Below are 17818 nucleotides of genomic sequence, written 5' to 3'. Positions count from 1 at the left end.
CTCCAAGAAGACATGTCTTATCATGAGCACCCCATTGCTATTCTTGAAGAAACTGAGCGGAAGACTCGCAACAAGTCTATCAAATTCCTGAAAGTTAAGTGGTCACATCATTCCGACCATGAAGCCACCTGGGAACGCGAGGACCACCTCTGTTCTGAGTACCCGGAGTTTTTCTAGTCATAGATCTCGGGACGAGATCATTTCGTAGTGGTGGAGTGTTGTAACACCCCGTTTGTAACCTGCCATATTTGTATTCCAACTCTTGCCATTTTCGGCACTAAGTTATGTTATTTCCTCGTTGTCGGGTTTTTGTCTTTGTGTTGTTTTTGTCTTTGCCTTGCATCTCATATCATGTCATCATGTGCATCGCATTTGCATACATGTTCATCTCATGTATCCGAGCATTTTCCCCGTTGTCCGTTTTGCATTCCGGCGCTCCTATGTCCTCCGGTGTCCCTTTCTACCTCTTTTCATGTGCGGGTATTAAACGTTCTCGGATTGGACCGAGACTTGCCAAGCAGCCTTGGTTTACTACCGGCAGACCGCCTGTCAAGTTTCGTGCCATTTGGACTTCGTTTCATACTCCAACGGTTAACCGAGGAGCCGAGAAGACCTCGTGTGTGTTGCAGCCCAACACCTCTCCAAAGTGGCCCAAAACCCACCTAACCCCCCTCCATCATCTAGATCGTTCGATCACGATCATGTGGCCGAAAATCGTGCTCAATTTGGAGCCTCCTAGCTCCTCCTACCTATAAAAAGACCACTCCCCCGAAATCCGGGCGAAAGCCTAACCTCTCCATTCCCTCGCGCCACCGGACGAAATTTCGCCGGCCGGACAAGTCCGTTTCCTCCGTCCGCTGCCACATGTCGCGCTTCGATAGGGCGAGCCGCCGCGCCCGCCCGCCCACATCGCCGACCCGCGGATGCCCAGGCGGGGCCCCCCCGGCCCGAGCCGCCGCCGGCCGAGGCCCGCGCCTCCCCGCACCCGCGCCTGATCCCCGCCGCCATCGCCTTCATCGTCGGCGCGCTCCGCCGCCGCCGCGCCATCTCTACCACCGCGCGCCACCCCGTCGTCGACCTCCACCGCCCGCGTCGCCTCACCGTCGCCTCACCGCCGCTCCGGCTCCCCGCCGGCCGGATCCGACAAGATCCGGCCCGGGAGCACCTCGCCGCGCCTCTTCCTCCCTCCGGCGAGCGCCTCGGTTCACATGCCGACGAACCCTAGATCCGATCTGAGGGTTGACTTTTTCCTTTACCCCAGTATTTTTTGGCATTTTCATCGCATCATATCTTTGCAACCATGGCTCCGTTTTGGGCATGTAGCATATCAAATTGTTCGTCTCGACGAGTACTTCATTTCATTCCATTGCACCATGTTCATTTGAGTTCATCTTGATGCCCTAAATGCTGTTTCAAGAGGGCTATGCAATGTTAGTTTCAGATTCTTATCAGCAATTGGACATTTGTCATTTTTGCCATGATTGATGTGTGCCTCCTATGAACTTGCGCCCTACATGTGTTTTGAAGTATGCCATGCCATCTTTACAGGGGTGTATGCCATGTATTTTTGTGATCTCTGTGGTGACTAGCACAAGCATGCAAAGTAGCCCTCATAATGTTGCTGCTTTCAGGGACTTAGAAATCTTCTAAATTTCTCCCCTGTTAACATTTTTATGCCATGTATTCTTGTTGCTACAGAGTGATCCATGCCTCTTTTGAGCATGATCAGTAAGGATGTTTTGTAGATATTGTGGTGCTCTATCCATCCATGTCTTTGTTTGCAATTTTGGATCACCCTAGCTTGACTCAATCGAGCCCTACTTTTGCTGTAAAATGTTCCTGGCAGATTGTTTACGTGTTAAGCATTTTTGCCGAGGTTGTTGTAGTTGATCCGTGCATGCTATGAAGTTGTTCTTGCCATGTTTAGCTTCTATGCCATGTCTACTTGCTGGGTGTATGCTTAGTTTGTCATGCAATGCCTCCTGGTGAGTGCATCGAGCTCGTAAACATGCCTACTTAATATCTGTTTTGCCATGTTCCAGTTTTCTACTAAGTCTGAATCTATTAACGATAGTTGCTATGTTCACATGGTTGCCATTGTATTTTCTGATCCCTTTTGGCTTATGGTCAGTAAGGGACTTTTGTTGTATGCTTTGAGTAGCTTCATGCCATGCCTTTCTTTTCCATGATGTGTTCCTGTAGCATGTAGTTATCTTGCTCTAAACTTTGCTTCCTGATGTTAAATTCCTGACATGTTATTTTCACTAAGTCTGTAACCTGATATCTTTTGCACTTTTGCCATGCTTGTTTGAACCTGCTATTGAGTGAATTAGCCATAGCTCAGTGTTCATCTTTTGTCAAGCATCTTGAGTGGATCCCTGCCATGTGTTTCTTTTCATGGTAGAGTCTTGTAGCTTATTTTTCTTGATGCATTTAGATGCCCTCGTGCTATTAATCGCAGACCGGTGCCATATTTGTTTTGCTTGCCATTTCCAAACCATGCATCCGATTCCGGTGATCTTTATATCGATTTCGACCGAAAACAACTCCTCCTTCCAGTGGCACTCCTGGTTTTCCAAGTTGAGGCCAGATTCAATCTTTCCTTTCCAAAACATGCATATGCATCGCATATCACATCCCGCTTATCATGCCATGTTTTGCATCATGTTGTTTGTGCATTGCACGTGGTTGATTGTGTCTCCCTTTGCTTGTGTTATTGCTTGGGTAGAGCCGGGAGACGAGTACGTGATCAAGGAACCCGTTGAGTACGCTTACGAGGATCAAGCTAACGTCAACTCGGAGAACTTTGCAGGCAAGATGACCATACCCTTGAAATCACTTCTATCTTTGCTTGTTAGATGCTCGCTCTTTTGCTGTGCGTATGCTACGATACCTACCACTTGCTTATCATGCCTCCCATATTTCCATGTCAAACCTCTAACCCACCTTGTCCTAGCAAACCGTTGTTTGACTATGTTACCGCTTTGCTCAGCCCCTCTTATAGCGTTGCTAGTTGTAGGTGAAGATTGGAGTTTGTTCCTTGTTGGTACATGTTTATTATTGGGTTATCATTATTATATCTTGTCTACTTTAATGCATCTATAAACTTGCTAAAGGGTGGAAGGCTCGGCCTTATGCCTGGTGTTTTGTTCCACTCTTGTCGCCCTAGTTTCTGTCATACCGGTGTTATGTTCCTTGATTTTGCGTTCCTTACACGGTTGGGTTATAATGGGAACCCCTTGACAGGTCGCCTTGAATAAAACTCCTCCAACAATGCCTAACCTTGGTTTTACCATTCGCAACCTAGCCTCTTTTTCCCTTGGGTTCCGCGGACTCAAGGGTCATCTTTATTTTAAACCCCCTTGGGCCAGTGCTCCTCTGAGTGTTGGTCCGAAATGGGCAGCCTGCGGGGCCACCTCGGGGCAACTCGAGGGTTGGTTTTACTCGTAGCTTGACCTATCCGGTGTGCCCTGAGAACGAGATATGTGCGACTCCTATCAGGATTTGTCGGCACATCGGGCGGCTTTGCTGGTTTAGTTTTACCATTGTCGAGATGTCTTGTAACCGGGATTCCGAGTCTGATCGGATTGTCTTGGGAGAAGGAATATCCTTCATTGACCATGAGAGCTTGTGATGGGCTAAGTTGGGACACCCCTGTAGGGATTTGAACTTTCGAAAGCCGGGCCCGCGGTTATGGGCAGATGGAAATTTGTTAATGTCCGGTTGTAGAAAACCTGAAACTTAACTTAATTAAAATGAATCAACAGAGTGTGCGGCCGTGATGGTCTCTTTTCAGTGGAGTCCGGGAAGAGAACACGGTCTCAAGTTATGCTTGAACGTAGGTTGTTCTAGGATCACTTCTTGATCATAGTTCATCGATCGTTCCTTTGCCTTCTCTTCTCGCTCTCATTTGCGTATGTTAGCCACCATATATGCTAGTGCTTGCTGCAGCTCCACCTCATACCTTTTACCCTTCCTATAAGCTTAAATAGTCTTGATCGCGAGGGTGTGAGATTGTTGAGTCCCCGTGACTCACAAATTACTTCAAAACCAGATGCAGGGACCGATGATACCGCTCCAGGAGATTCGACTAAGCTCAAGTGGGAGTTCGATGAGGACTCGGGACGATACTACGTTTCTTTTCCAAACGATCAGTAGTGGAGCCCAGTTGGGGCGATCGGGGTCTTTGTTGCATTTTGGGGTTGTCTTTATTTTGGTTCCGTAGTCGGACCTTGATTGTATCTGGATGAATGTAATGATATTTATGCTATTGTGTGACGTGGCGATTGTAAGCCAACTATGTACCTCTTTTCCTTATTCATTACATGGGTTGTGTGAAGATTACCCCACTTGCGACATTGCTTACAATGCGGTTATGCCTCTAAGTCGTGCTTCGACATGTGGGAGATATAGCCGCATCGTGGGTGCTACAAGACATGACCGAGACATATCTCCGGTCAATAACCAATAGTGGAACCTGGATGCTCACATTGGCTCCTACATATTCTACGAAGATCTTTATCGGTCAAACCGCATAACAACATACGTTATTCCCTTTGTCATGTTACTGAAGGAAATATGCCCTAGAGGCAATAATAAAGTTATTATTTATTTCCTTATATCATGATAAATGTTTATTATTCATGCTAGAATTGTATTAACCGGAAACATGATACATGTGTGAATACATAGACAAACAGAGTGTCACTAGTATGCCTCTACTTGACTAGCTCATTGATCAAAGATGGTTATGTTTCCTAGCCATAGAAAAAGAGTTGTCATTTGATTAACGGGATCACATCATTAGGAGAATGATGTGATTGACTGGACCCATTCCGTTAGCTTAGCACTTGATCGTTTAGTTTGTTGCTATTGCTTTCTTCATGACTTATACATGTTCCTATGACTATGAGATTATGCAACTCCCGTTTACCAGAGGAACACTTTGTGTGCTACCAAACGTCACAACGTAACTGGGTGATTATAAAGGTGCTCTACAGGTGTCTCCAAAGGTACTTGTTGGGTTGGCGTATTTCGAGATTAGGATTTGTCACTCCGATTGTCAGAGAGGTATCTCTGGGCCCACTCAGTAATACACATCACTTAAGCCTTGCAAGCATTGCAACTAATGAGTTAGTTGCAGGATGACGTATTACGGAACGAGTAAAGAGACTTTCCGGTAATGAGATTGAACTTGGTATTGAGATACCGACGATCGAATCTCGGGCAAGTAACATACCGATGACAAAGGGAACAATGTATGTTGTTATGCGGTTTCACCGATAAAGATCTTCGTAGAATATGTAGGAGCCAATATGAGCATCTAGGTTCCGCTATTGGTTATTGACCGGAGATGTGTCTCGGTTATGTCTACATAGTTCTCGAACTCATAGGGTCCGCACGCTTAAAGCTTGATGACGGTTATATTATGAGTTTATGTGTTTTGATGTACCGAAGGTAGTTCGGAGTCCCGGATGAGATCGGGGACATGACGAGGAGTCTCGAAATGGTCGAGGCGTAAAGATCGATATATTTGACGACTATATTCGGACATCGGAAAGGTTCCGAGTGGTTCGGGTATTTTTCGGAGTATCGGGGAGTTACGGGAATACGGGGGAAGAAGTATATGGGCCTTGTTGGGCTTTAGGGGAGAGAGAGAGGCAGCCCCCCCCCCAATGACTAGTTCGAATTGGACTAGGGGGAGGGGCAGCGCCCCCTCCTTCCTTCTCTTCCCCTTCCTTGTCTCCTACTCCTACTACTTGGAAGGGGAGGAATCCTACTCCCGGTGGGAGTAGGACTCCTCCAGGGCGCGCCATATGGGCCGGCCCTCTCCCCCTCCTCCACTCCTTTATATACGTGGCCAGGGGCACCCCATAGACACAAAAATTGATCTCTTGGATCTTTTAGCTGTGTGCGGTGCCCCTCTCCAGTCCACCTCGATAATATCGTAGCGGTGCTTAGGCGAAGCCCTGCGGCGGTAGAACATCAACATAGTCACCACGCCGTCGTGCTGACGGAACTCGCCGTCAAAGCTCGGCTGGACCGGAGTTCGAGGGACGTCATCGAGCTGAACGTGTGCTGAACTCGGAGGTGTCGTGCGTTCGGTACTTGTATTGGTCGAATTGTGAAGACGTACGACCACATCAACTACGTTGTGCTAACGCTTTCGCTTACGGTCTACGAGGGTACGTGGACGATACTCTTCCCTCTCGTTGCTATGCATCACCATGATCTTGCGTGTGCGTAGGAATTTTTTTGAAATTACTACGTTCCCCAACAGTTACTTGCCCGAGATTCGATCGTCGGTATCCTCATACCTAGTTCAATCTCGTTACCGGGAAGTCTTTTTACTTGTTCCGTAATGCATCATCCCGTAACTAACTCATTATTCACATTGCTTGCAAGGCTTATAGTTATGTGCATTACCGAGAGGGCCCAGAGATACCTCTCCGATACACGGAGTGAAAAATCCTAATCTCGATCTATGCCAACTCAAGAAACACCATCGGAGACACCTGTAGAGCATCTTTATAATCACCCAGTTACGTTGTGACGTTTGATAGCACACAAGGTGTTCCTCCAGTATTCGGGAGTTGCATAATCTCATAGTCAGAGGAATGTGTATAAGTCATGAAGAAAGCAATATCAATAAAACTAAATGATCTTTATGCTAAGATAATGGATGGGTCTTGTCCATCACATCATTCTCTAATGATGTGATCCCGTTAATCAAATGACAACTCTTTTTCTATGGCTAGGAAACATAACCATCTTTGATCAACGAGCTAGTCAAGTAGAGGCATACTAGTGACACTCTGTTTGTCTATGTATTCACACATGTATCATGTTTCCGGTTAATACAATTCTAGCATGAATAATAAACATTTATCATGATATAAGGAAATATAAATAAAAACTTTATTATTGCCTCTAGGGCATATTTCCTTTAGGAACTTGGGCAGGAGCACTTTTGCCCTCTAGCGGAGCGATTCCGTCGGGGGAACTTCCCTCCTAGAGGGGGAAATCATCGTCATCATCATCACCAACAACTCTCCCGTCTTGGGAAGGTCAACCTCCATCAACATCTTCAACGGCACCATCTCATTTCAAACCCTAGTTCATCTCTTGTGTTCAATCTTATTACCGGAACTATAGATTGGTGCTTGTGGGTGACTAGTAGTGTTGATTGCATCTTGTAGTTGATTACTATATGGTTTATTTGGTGGAAGATTATATGTTCAGATCCAATATGCTATTTAATACCCCTCTGATCTTGAACATGATTATCATTTGTGAGTAGTTACTTTTGTTCTTGAGGTCACGGGAGAAATCATGTTGCAAGTAATCATGTGAACTTGATATGTGTTCGATGTTTTGATAGTATGTATGTTGTGATTCCCTTAGTGGTGTCATGTGAACGTCGACTACATGAAACTTCACCATATTTGGGCCTAAGGGAATGCATTGTGGAGTAGCAATTAGATGATGGGTTGCGAGAGTGACAGAAGCTTAAACCCAAGTTTATGCGTTATTCCGTAAGGGACCGATTGGATCCAAAAGTGTAATGCTATGGTTAGAATTTATTCTTAATACTTTTTCTTGTAGTTGCGGATGCTTGCGCGGGGGGGGGGGGGGGGGGGTTAATCATAAGTGGGAGATTTGTTCAAGTAAGAACAACATCTAAGCACCGGTCCACCCACATATCAAATTATCAAAGTAGCGAACACAAATCAAACCAACATGATGAAAGTGACTAGATGAAAATCCCGTGTACCCTCAAGAACGCTTTGCTTATCATAAGAAACCGTTTTGGCCTGTCCTTTGCCTCAAAAGGATTGGGCTATCTTGCTGCACTTTTGCTACTATTATCGTTACTTGCTCGTTACAAATTATCTTGCTATCAAACTACTCTGCTACTTACAATTACAGCACTTGCACACATTACCTTGATGAAAACCACTTGTCATTTGCTTCTGCTCCTCGTTGGGTTCGACACTCTTACTTATCGAAAAGAGCTACAATTGATCCCCTATACTTGTGAGTCATCACCCCCTACTTAAGATCCGTCGGTTTTAGCACCAACAAGGAGGGGAGGAGCGGAGTGAGAAAATCAAGGCTCGAGGCGGGGTTTTGGGTGAGCCGGTGTGTTTGAGGCCTACGTGCCAGAGCACACTCACAAAACTCCTTTAGCTTTACTTCCGATTTATGAAATTTCAGACTTGAAGTCTGATGATGGCGTTGAATGGTCTAGAGTGTGCTGACCGCATGGTCCGAACATTTTAAAGGTCATATTGATGCATGGCTTTGGAGTTGCCCTTACCAACACCAGACATGGGGTGTAGTAGCAGACAATGAGCAACATTAGAGCATCTCAACCGTTCGGCGTCCCCAGGGACTGAAATAGTGCCTTCTGGGGGCTAGCCGGTGCTATTTTCGCCATGGGGGCGGTCGGGTTCCCACCCGCCGCCCCAAGTTGGCCCCCAGACGCCATTTTTTGAAATACAGTTTGGTTAAAATTTGAAGAAAATGACACAGGCCCACGGCAAACCTGGATGAAATTTAGGCGGTTTTCATTCATATTTGTACATAATTAAAACCCTAAAAACTATGCCGCCGCTGCCGTCCCGAGCCTTCTACATGCCGAGGAGCTTGTAGAAGGCGGTGTAGTCGCCGCCACCGTCGTAGTCGTCGTCGCTGTCGTCGTCTTGGATGTCGGCGTCCTGACTGCAGCCCTGTCCTGGGTCGCTGAGGCGGACGGGGTTGGACGGCGCGGGCGCCTCCATGTTGCTGTCGTCGAGGATGACGACGTCGTCCTTGTCGCGGCCGCGGTGCCGAGCGGCGATCTCCTCGAGGGCGCAACGCTGGCGCTCCATCTCCTCCCGCACGTAGTCGTCTCATGCCCATTTCAGGCCGGTCTCGAGGTCGGCGGCCATGGCGATGTGCTCCTGCTTGACGACGGGCAGCGTATCCGGCTCCTTCTTTGGCCTGACCAGGCGAAGATGGCTGCGGGGAGGAGGGAAAGGTTGGTGGTGGGAGCCCTCGTTTATGACAAGGTTGCCGCTGTGCCGGCGCTTCGGCGTCTTCTTGGGTCTCGGCCTTGATGGTGGCGAGCGGCGTCAGTGTGCCGGAGGAGTGGGAGCCGGAGGAAGAGGAAGACGCGCCCGCCATGCGCCTCGGCAGCCACGAGCTGCCGCTCCGGCACGTGAAGGACGGTGCCGAGTACTCCATCCACGGCGAGTTTCCGCCCTCGATGTGCTCGTGGACGGCGTAGAGAGTGCGCGCGGGGGCGCCCCACCATTGACGGCGGTAGTCGGAGTTGTGGCGTCCCCGTGGTGCCGGAGTGTCGTTCGCGGACACGAGCTAGTCGGCGTGGCGGCGCTCGAAGTACGCCGTCCACAGGTTGTTGCTGTCGGGGGCGTACCTCGCCTACTGTCGTGCTTCCTCCGACAGCGCTGACCAGATTGGCGCGATCTCGGCACGGCGTTCAACGCCCGGGCGACAGGGGCACAGGGACTCCTCCGGCGCTGAGCCTCCACGAGCCCGACACGCGCATGTCGGGCGACGCCGGGTAGTTCGCCTCGTGGAGGAGGCGTGTCTCCCACTCGTGCAGATGGCGGCGGCGAAGCCGTTGGCCGCCGCTTCGTCGCTGGGGAAACGCTCGGCCATCTGGGAAGGAGGAGAGAGGGCGAGCAAAGGGCGCCGAGGGGAAGAAGGTGGTCGGCGACGAGAGAGCTGTGGGAGGCGGGTGTGCGGCCAGCGGCGACGAAGGGCATCTTTTATAGCGGCGAGGGGGGCGACAACAGTGTGGACGCGTGATGAGAAAGGGCGGGACGCGCGGCGGTGCACCTTCACTGCGCCACCCGTGATCAATGGAAGGCTGGCAGCGGCAGCCTTCCCATTGATTCGCACGGGAGCCGAGGCAGGGCAATGAGGACAATGTTGCCTAGTCGCTGACTCAGCAGGCCCACGAGGTGGGAATCCGCCGCGGGAAGTTTTGGCGCGTTGGATTCGACCTAGATCCGCCGGCGCCAATTTCGGCCCTAACCGGCGAAATTTTGTTCCCCAGTAATGTAATGTGAGGCCCTCTTTGATTTAAAGGATCTATAAAGAAATTTGAAGGATTCTAATCTTTAGGATTTTTCCCTCCATGGGTTGTTTGATACATAGTATTGCAATCCATAGGAATTTTTTCATAGGATTCACTTGTACTAGTTTCCGTAAGAAAATTTCCATCAACCCCAACCTCATGTGAAAAATCCACTTGTACTTGTTTCCGTAAGAAAATTTCCATCAACCCCAACCTCATGTGAAAAATCCTATGTTTTTCTTGCGCACAATCAAACGCTCATACTAATCCTGTAGGATTAAGGATGACATGCCACTCTATTTCTCTATTTTTCCTATTCCTGCATTTTACAAATATTGTGAATCAAAGAGGCCTGATATCCTGTTATCGCAAAAGAAGAAAGTATCGACGACATAACTGCAAGATCGCATGCAGCTTTCCCTATCTTTTACTCTGGAAGCTCAACTGGATGCAGTTACAAGTGCTGGGCTTTCATAGCTGCCATTGGCCAGTTTTGCGTATCTTGGCGGCAATAAGGAATCCACATGGGCGAAGTAGTCTTGCTCCCTGGATGGCTCCATCAATACTGGTGCGTCAAGGACAGAGTCAGGAATGGCGTCAAGAGTTTCCTCCAAGAACTGCACAAGTGTCTGCACATCCAAGAAGCACAGCAAATGGTTTATAGATCCAAACAACAGCGCAGTTGTCTATATCAAAACAACCCAGGTGTCTATTACAACTTGAGATGCACAACATCATTTTTTACTTAGAGCAGCATGAGAACATGTTACGGTGTGGATATTGCTATTACTGGAGAAGGCCAGCAAAGAGTGTACTCATTTTATAGCTTACCTTGCAGTGGCGCAACGTAGAATCAGCCTTACGTTTCCACAAACTATTACCAGGCTCTGAGTGGAACAAATGTAACAATGGCTGTGTCAAAAGAAGTGCTTCTGTCAGTCATCAATGAACAACCAAGTGTTTGCATAATATCATGTACGTATACAAAATGATGAAAATGCTAATACAGGTGATATAGCAGCTTAAACCAAAATAATACTATTATTATTATAAAACAAAAAATGCAGCACTTGAAACTGCTACATCTTGATTAAGCAGCCGATAATCAAGGATTAACAAATAAATTTTCTTTACCATTGCAAATGCTTTCAAGAAGTTCACTGTCTTTTACCGACTTTCTCTGTTTTTATTTTAAGGTATACACTGCTATTTAATGCATAGAAGCAAACGAACTAGAAAACTCATGCTTTCACACTGCACTACTGTGCACACCGACTTCTAATGAATTACATTGTTACAAGGTAAGGTGAATGCAGTAAAGCCCTCAAATTAAGAGAACTTCAACAAAGTACAGAATACTATGCATAAAATAGCACCTTCAATACCACTGCTCCACGTGATCATAAAATTATGCGATCTGTGTCATTAAATGTAGACTCAACGCTTGTATGAAAGTAAAAAGGGAAAAGAAGAACCTTCACACCTTAACAAGTTGCCTCACGTTTGGCCTGCTGATGCCATACTGTCCAATTATAGAATCACCATAAACTTGGTAGCTCTCAAGGATCTAAAGCAGAGTTCAGTCAATAGAAGACATAGCTCATAAAAGTAAAATTCGAGTCTGATTAATGTTAAACCTGGCGACGCGAAGAGCAAGGTGTTGGCATGCCATAAATTTCACTATCTACGTGCCCCAGCATATTCCATGGACTGCAACATTTATCCACCAAAATGATACTATTAGAACAATAACTGATATTGGAATTAGCATCCCCTACGTAGTTTCCGTCAAAAAAGGAAAACAATAACAAATGGGGTCAACATTAGAAGTTAATGTTGATTGTTGAAAAGGGTACAATTTTTTCAACACATCCACCAACAGTCTTTTTAAGTAGCAAAAATTAGTAATTTACCAGGACGAAAGAGGTTTCCTTGTTATTGGTCTTTCACTTGTCATTCAGTCCCCGTGGTCTGTTTTTGGATGGGCTGATTGAATTGCAATATGTGCCGTATACAGGCAATTGAAATCATGTGTTATTGTGTATTCCCTGTTCAGCACCTACCATAATGATTCTGTTTAATGTTCCTAAGTAATGGAAGCCATCACGTTCAAAGTTGAAATACATTTCAGTACAAGATGAGGAAGTTCACAATAGTATCTTTATACTATTATAAAGATCTGAACTGGTGGCCGCCTGTTCACCTCTTAAGAATTACGAATCCGTGTTCTCACTCAAGCACCATTCTTGACCTCCTGTTTTAATTCATTATTCTTCAGCAACTATTAAGAAAAGTACTGGCCATTGAGTAGAATTAGGTATTGGGGACCTTGTAGCAGATTGGCTATCAGTGCTATACAAATTGAAGGATTCTATCAGAATTGCCAGTCGAGCTTATGACTTCTTGATTGCCAGAGGGGTGCAGATCTCACCAGCTAGGTTGAAGGCACATTGTGAATAAGTGGGGATGGCCATCTTATCAAGCTGGTGCATCATCTATGAATAGTACAGCTACCTAGTTACATGCGAACCAAATTGGGTGGTACATTCCATAACATGGCCTGACCATTTTCTAAAGCCGGCAACTATAGTTCCTGAGCCCAGGTCAGACCATTTTGGTCAGAGTTGGCCATGACCCATGTGTAAGAAGATGGCGATCCCTTCATTTCTACACGATGTGGATCTACCACTAAAAAAAACATGATGTGGATCTGGTCCTTTCTCCGGTTCTCCAGAAATGAGCTTCAGGGTTTTGTTTGCCCGTGTTAATATGTTACTCTGAATCTCTTTAAATTTTCAAAACTATTGAGATGCATGAAATGAGAGTTGAGTATCGATACAGGGATTTTTCACAATCAAAATGGAAATTCATACTTATTGTAAGCAGCACGACCAACCATAACTTGATGAGCGCCTTGTCTTATGGATGCACTAACCTGCAGCCAAATGAAGGTCTTCAGTGCAACTCACTACTGCAATGTTACAAGTGATTCAAGGTTGAGAAACCAAAATGGTTTGATCATGATTAACTGTACAGTAATGAAATCCTGATAAATTAGCTTGTATGTGCTTGGTAGGAGAATAACCCGACTAAGCCATGCAAAATGTCAATAACTCTGTATCTTGAGATCCCTTTATAGATATATCCAAATCAAACCACTTCAATAAAATAGCCTCATGTGTAACAAAACAACAAATGATTCTCCAGCATAGAAACGTTCACGAGTCATGAATATTGAAGAGATGAATGCTAGAGAAAGCATGGCATGCTAAATCACCATGTTGTGTACTCCTATTGTGGAGAACCACTATGACAGAGCACAGAGGGGGCAGGTGCAGGAGGGGTCATAGTAGAAGTCCTAATATTAGGGGTCAAGTTAGTCTACCGAGCATGACACCAACGAGCTGGTGATGATAGCATCTACCAGAGAATCAGACGCACAACCTCTGTCATGGGGCTTCTAACGCAGACAAGAAAAACAGCAGTGGCGACATGTCAGTTTTTGGTGCTCATGTGAAGACACTGGAGGACCGGGCAGGTTCAGCGACACATTGCCAAACCCCGACAACACCACCCTTGCTGCCCCAAGTGAAATTGGACTCAACCCGAACTGATAAACATACTGTTCAATGTGGTCATACAGATACCAACTTCTAAGAATTGCAGCAACACAATTAGAATGTGACGTTCCCATTGTTACCTATTTTTCACAGTAAAAAGTTCAGAAGTTAACTTACTTGTTCAATAGTCATTAAGCCTCCATTTAGTGTAAAGCGTACCTCTGGGAAGTCCCGCAACAAAGCATAATAGTACTCATATCTGCAACGATATCCACAAGAAAGCCAGCAAATTATAAATTGAAATACTACTGAAGCATAACATTTAATAAAGGTGACTCTAATACGAATTCCAACATAGCAACCTATTAAGAGGTACAAAGGCCAGTATCAACTAGTCAGAACTCAGCCTTCCCCAGAAGTAAACTTCCATTACTGATAATACAGTCTGGGTATGTAAGCACCAACAAATTAAGCATGACTATTTCGACAAGCAAAGCTGGAACCACATAATAGTATCAGCATGGCGCATAAAGGGATGATTCTTAGTGTCAACCATTTATTACTGTTTGTACCTATGTCTTGTGGGCTTTAAGGATATTGGTGTTGCCATTGTGTATATTCTATGGATATCTTTGCATGCAAAATGAAAATGGAATCAAGCGCAAACATACTTTAAAGGAGGAACCTTCCGATTCTCCGCAGGACTGAGGCCACTGAGCAACGCCTTCCGAGCATGGATAATAAAATGCCTGGTTGGTGACTTAGAAACAACTTTATCTACAAATGTACCTGGTGAAATGTGAAAACAAGTTAATTGCGCTTATTAAAAACATGTCACTATATGTCAGCAGCCGGTACCCAGCACATGGGAAAATATGTAACCATCAAGATAGAGACGAACTTCCAAAGAGAACTGGAAAATCAATAATAATCCTCTATAAACAAGCTAGCTAACTATACATGTATAAACAAAAATCCAGAACTAAGGCACTGAAAAAATGTGCGTTTAGCTCATGATTAATTGTTTTTTAAGATTATATTATAGGTTTACTTATTCTGTAGTTACAAAAGCATATTATTCGATTGCAGTGCACAAATTCACTTCCTAATATCTGGAAGACTTTAATGGAAAATCGAGATACTTAGAAGAGAACTCACAAAGTTCTTCGTAGGAGTCACGATCGTCAACTCCAATTCTGCATTTAACACTGACAGGGACATCACAATTGGCAGCAATAGCTGACATAGCATCCCCTACAAACTTCAGGAATCGTATCAAGTTTTATGCAGGAGCAAAAGGAGCAAGCATTCATATTACACCATGGTTTTGTAGTTCATGAGGCAAACCTCTGGATCATACATTAAGCGAGCACCGAAGCAACCGTGGCCAGCAACTTTGCCGCTGGGGCAACCACAACTAACACAAAAGTCCACAAGAATTTGTAAATTATACAAAACTGTAGAATGTACTGCATAATCAGGTGAGACATGACTGAGGCTGTTACTTCAGGTTGATCTCATCATATGCATATCCACTTGCTAATTCAGTTGCCTTTGCCAAATTGTCAAGATTACTTCCACCAATTTGTAACACAATAGGATGCTGTTCAGCAGGAAATGCTAAAAATTTATCCTGCATATTTTGAAAATTAAAATTACATACCAACTTTGCATATGATTGGTGAGTATAATGATATAAAAATGGAGTACATCCACTTTATTGATTCATTCATTTCCAGAAAGCAACAGCTGCCAATGATAAATACAAATGAAAACTAAGTCATACTAGTGATTTACATAGTAATATCAATCAATACTGCAGGCATGTTTATCAAATTGAGGTAGCTCCTACACATGTCAGCTACAACATAGGAAGTCCACTGCTGCTTTATCATGTAAAAACAATGAAGGATCATTTATCGTGCTTCCAGTGGTGGAATATGACTTCATAAATTCTTGGGTGCTATTCATCAGACTTTACATGATGGTATTGCATGAAATTTTGACTTAAACAATATTCATTTCTAGGAAAAGCCGACTGAAGGTGAAGTCACCTTATTTAACTGTTCAGGCTTACTCCAATTTATGTAAGAATGTAGATACAGATTAAAACTAGATGTCTGAAGTTTAACCGAACTGATTTCTAAACAGAATATGAAGCACATACTGAGGTTCAGCAGAATGTCATCATTGGTTCTAAAATAACCCAATGGACAAGTCAAGTTCAAGTCCACAATGAGATAGATTTTGGTCAGTGACTCAAAAAAGTACTTCAGATAGCTCATAACAATTTAAAAGAAGTGCATGGTGAAAAGCACAGCAGAGGAACTATATTACACATAATCAATTACTGTGAAAACAAGGCTGAAAATTGCACATGTCTTAAAAGAATTCATGAGCTGCATGACTAGTACACACATAATGAAACTGGAGAATACACATGACTAAAATTTAAATGCAACCAGATTTACCACATAAAGCACACCATCTGATAGGTTATATCCTCAAAGCTATGATGCATTGTGTATATTCTTAACCAACTATTTTAAGAGTGTTTCTCTTGTGATCTCTTCAAAATGGTTAAGGGATATGATAACTGGCTATCTCTGAATAAATTGTAAATATAACCTTATCTAGAGCATATGACCAGTCCGAGTCTACCATCTGTTTGTCTTTAGTAACAGATAAACATCACGCTCTCTACAGAAGTTGTTGCTTGTGAGTTGTGAGTAACTATCTGTGCACGTCACATTACTGGCCTCTACTTCTCGCACAAACTCCATTGATCATAAGAAAATAATTCTTGTACAAATTTAAAATTCTATGGTCGACGAACTTGCCATATTAAGTGGTATGTGGTCAAGAAAACGGTGGTTATGTAACTATTATCGTATGAGTTCCCTATTTCTATGGTCGTGGAGTTTGGTGTGTTACCTCATCCGTGATCACGCTAACAGTCAGACATAACATGGGTTGTACCATGGCGCCAGTGAACGAAATATGCAGCACAACTGCGTTTAATATGGTATTTTCCCACCAGTGCATTAATTTGCACGCCTCTCCAAGAATCTCCCTCATCACTTCTCAAATATGTTTCACTTCTCACTGGAAGCTCATGTCATTGTACTGTACAATTTTTTTTTACGCGAAACAGTTACCGTACCTTTTTTTTTATCAGACCATACATTTGTTACTATACTGCCATTTTGATGCAGCTCAAGTAGTGTAATCAATGCCAACACTTCTAACCCCCATGAATCAAAATATCATAGTCAGATTCGATGAAATCAGTTATCCCAAAGCACTCGAGCTTAATGGCACCCGACCAAGAAAGACCAAAAATGGCTAACTCACCAACTTATCTTTCTGATGCACAATGGTCTCAGCGACCACCATCTCTGTGTATAACCAGGCGTGCCTCGATATCAGCCGCGCGAGCGTCCTGTAGTGGTTGTCTGTCCAGTCCATCATCGGCGCCACGCTGCGGGAGCAGGCGGATGGGAGCAAGAAAACAAGTATCAGTCAGCTCCGACCATGGCCAGGTACATTGACCAACCCCTAGTCCCTTAGAGATCTGATTCCGCTCACCTGAACAAGGGAGGAAGGTACTCCCCGGGGGGCAGAGAGCTCGCAGCGCCACACGGCCACAAGCCGTGAGCGTGTGACAAGAACCGCCCGGGCCGGCTGCGGAGGAAGAAGATGCCGGGCTTGGCAGGCACTAGTGACGGGAGCAGGGCGTGCCACGCGGCGGACCTCATCGCAATGGCTATCCGAGTCCCCGCTCCCGCGCGAGGCGGCGCCGCTTCTCGCGCGTTACGCTCGGGTACTGGTGAGTGGTGCGGCGGCTCGTTACAGCCTTGGCCGGTCGATCTGAGGCGGCGGCGGCGGCTGTGCAAGCGTGTAACGCTGCGGGCCACTTCGAGTCAGGTTAACGGATTTGCAGTGGAAATAAGCTCCGGGCGGGGGGAAGCTACGAAAAACTGTTTTTTCCTACGCTTTTTTATTCGGTTACTAATGGAATTGAAGCTTATTTACTGTTTTTTCTGGCAAAATGTCAACATGGTGTACTTTATTTTATTTTATTTTATTTATTTATTTGCGGAAAAACATGGTGTACTTTATATTAAACTCAAATATGTTACATCATCAACTGTGCTGCCAAAATGGAACT

General features: G+C 45.1%; 1 protein-coding gene across 2 annotated transcripts; it reads right to left on the bottom strand.

Annotated features, from left to right (window-relative positions):
• Nucleotides 1-10276: 10276 nt before the first annotated feature.
• Nucleotides 10277-17598, bottom strand: LOC147985342 (uncharacterized). 2 transcript variants are annotated; one of them, XM_087544041.1, is made up of 12 exons: nucleotides 17236-17598; nucleotides 17002-17128; nucleotides 15153-15280; nucleotides 14995-15064; nucleotides 14806-14908; nucleotides 14319-14436; nucleotides 13825-13906; nucleotides 12961-13040; nucleotides 11725-11797; nucleotides 11571-11654; nucleotides 10919-10999; nucleotides 10277-10716 (listed from the first exon to the last, which is right to left on the bottom strand). In XM_087544041.1, exons 1-12 carry the CDS (start codon nucleotides 17403-17405, stop codon nucleotides 10528-10530), a joined length of 1305 nt encoding a protein of 434 aa, XP_087400167.1. In that variant the 5' UTR covers nucleotides 17406-17598; the 3' UTR covers nucleotides 10277-10527. The 2 variants fall into 2 exon arrangements, with proteins under 2 accessions (XP_087400167.1, XP_087400168.1); XM_087544042.1 differs by having other exon boundaries at nucleotides 12961-13022; nucleotides 17236-17596.
• Between the last annotated feature and the right edge of the window lie 220 nt (nucleotides 17599-17818).

This window comes from Triticum urartu, chromosome 2A (genome assembly GCF_056163025.1).
Source record: "Triticum urartu cultivar PI428250 chromosome 2A, HENAU_Tu73, whole genome shotgun sequence".
Taxonomy (NCBI): Eukaryota; Viridiplantae; Streptophyta; class Magnoliopsida; order Poales; family Poaceae; genus Triticum; species Triticum urartu.
Note: the sequence above shows the minus strand (reverse complement) of the source record. Positions and strands in the feature narration are given on the sequence as shown.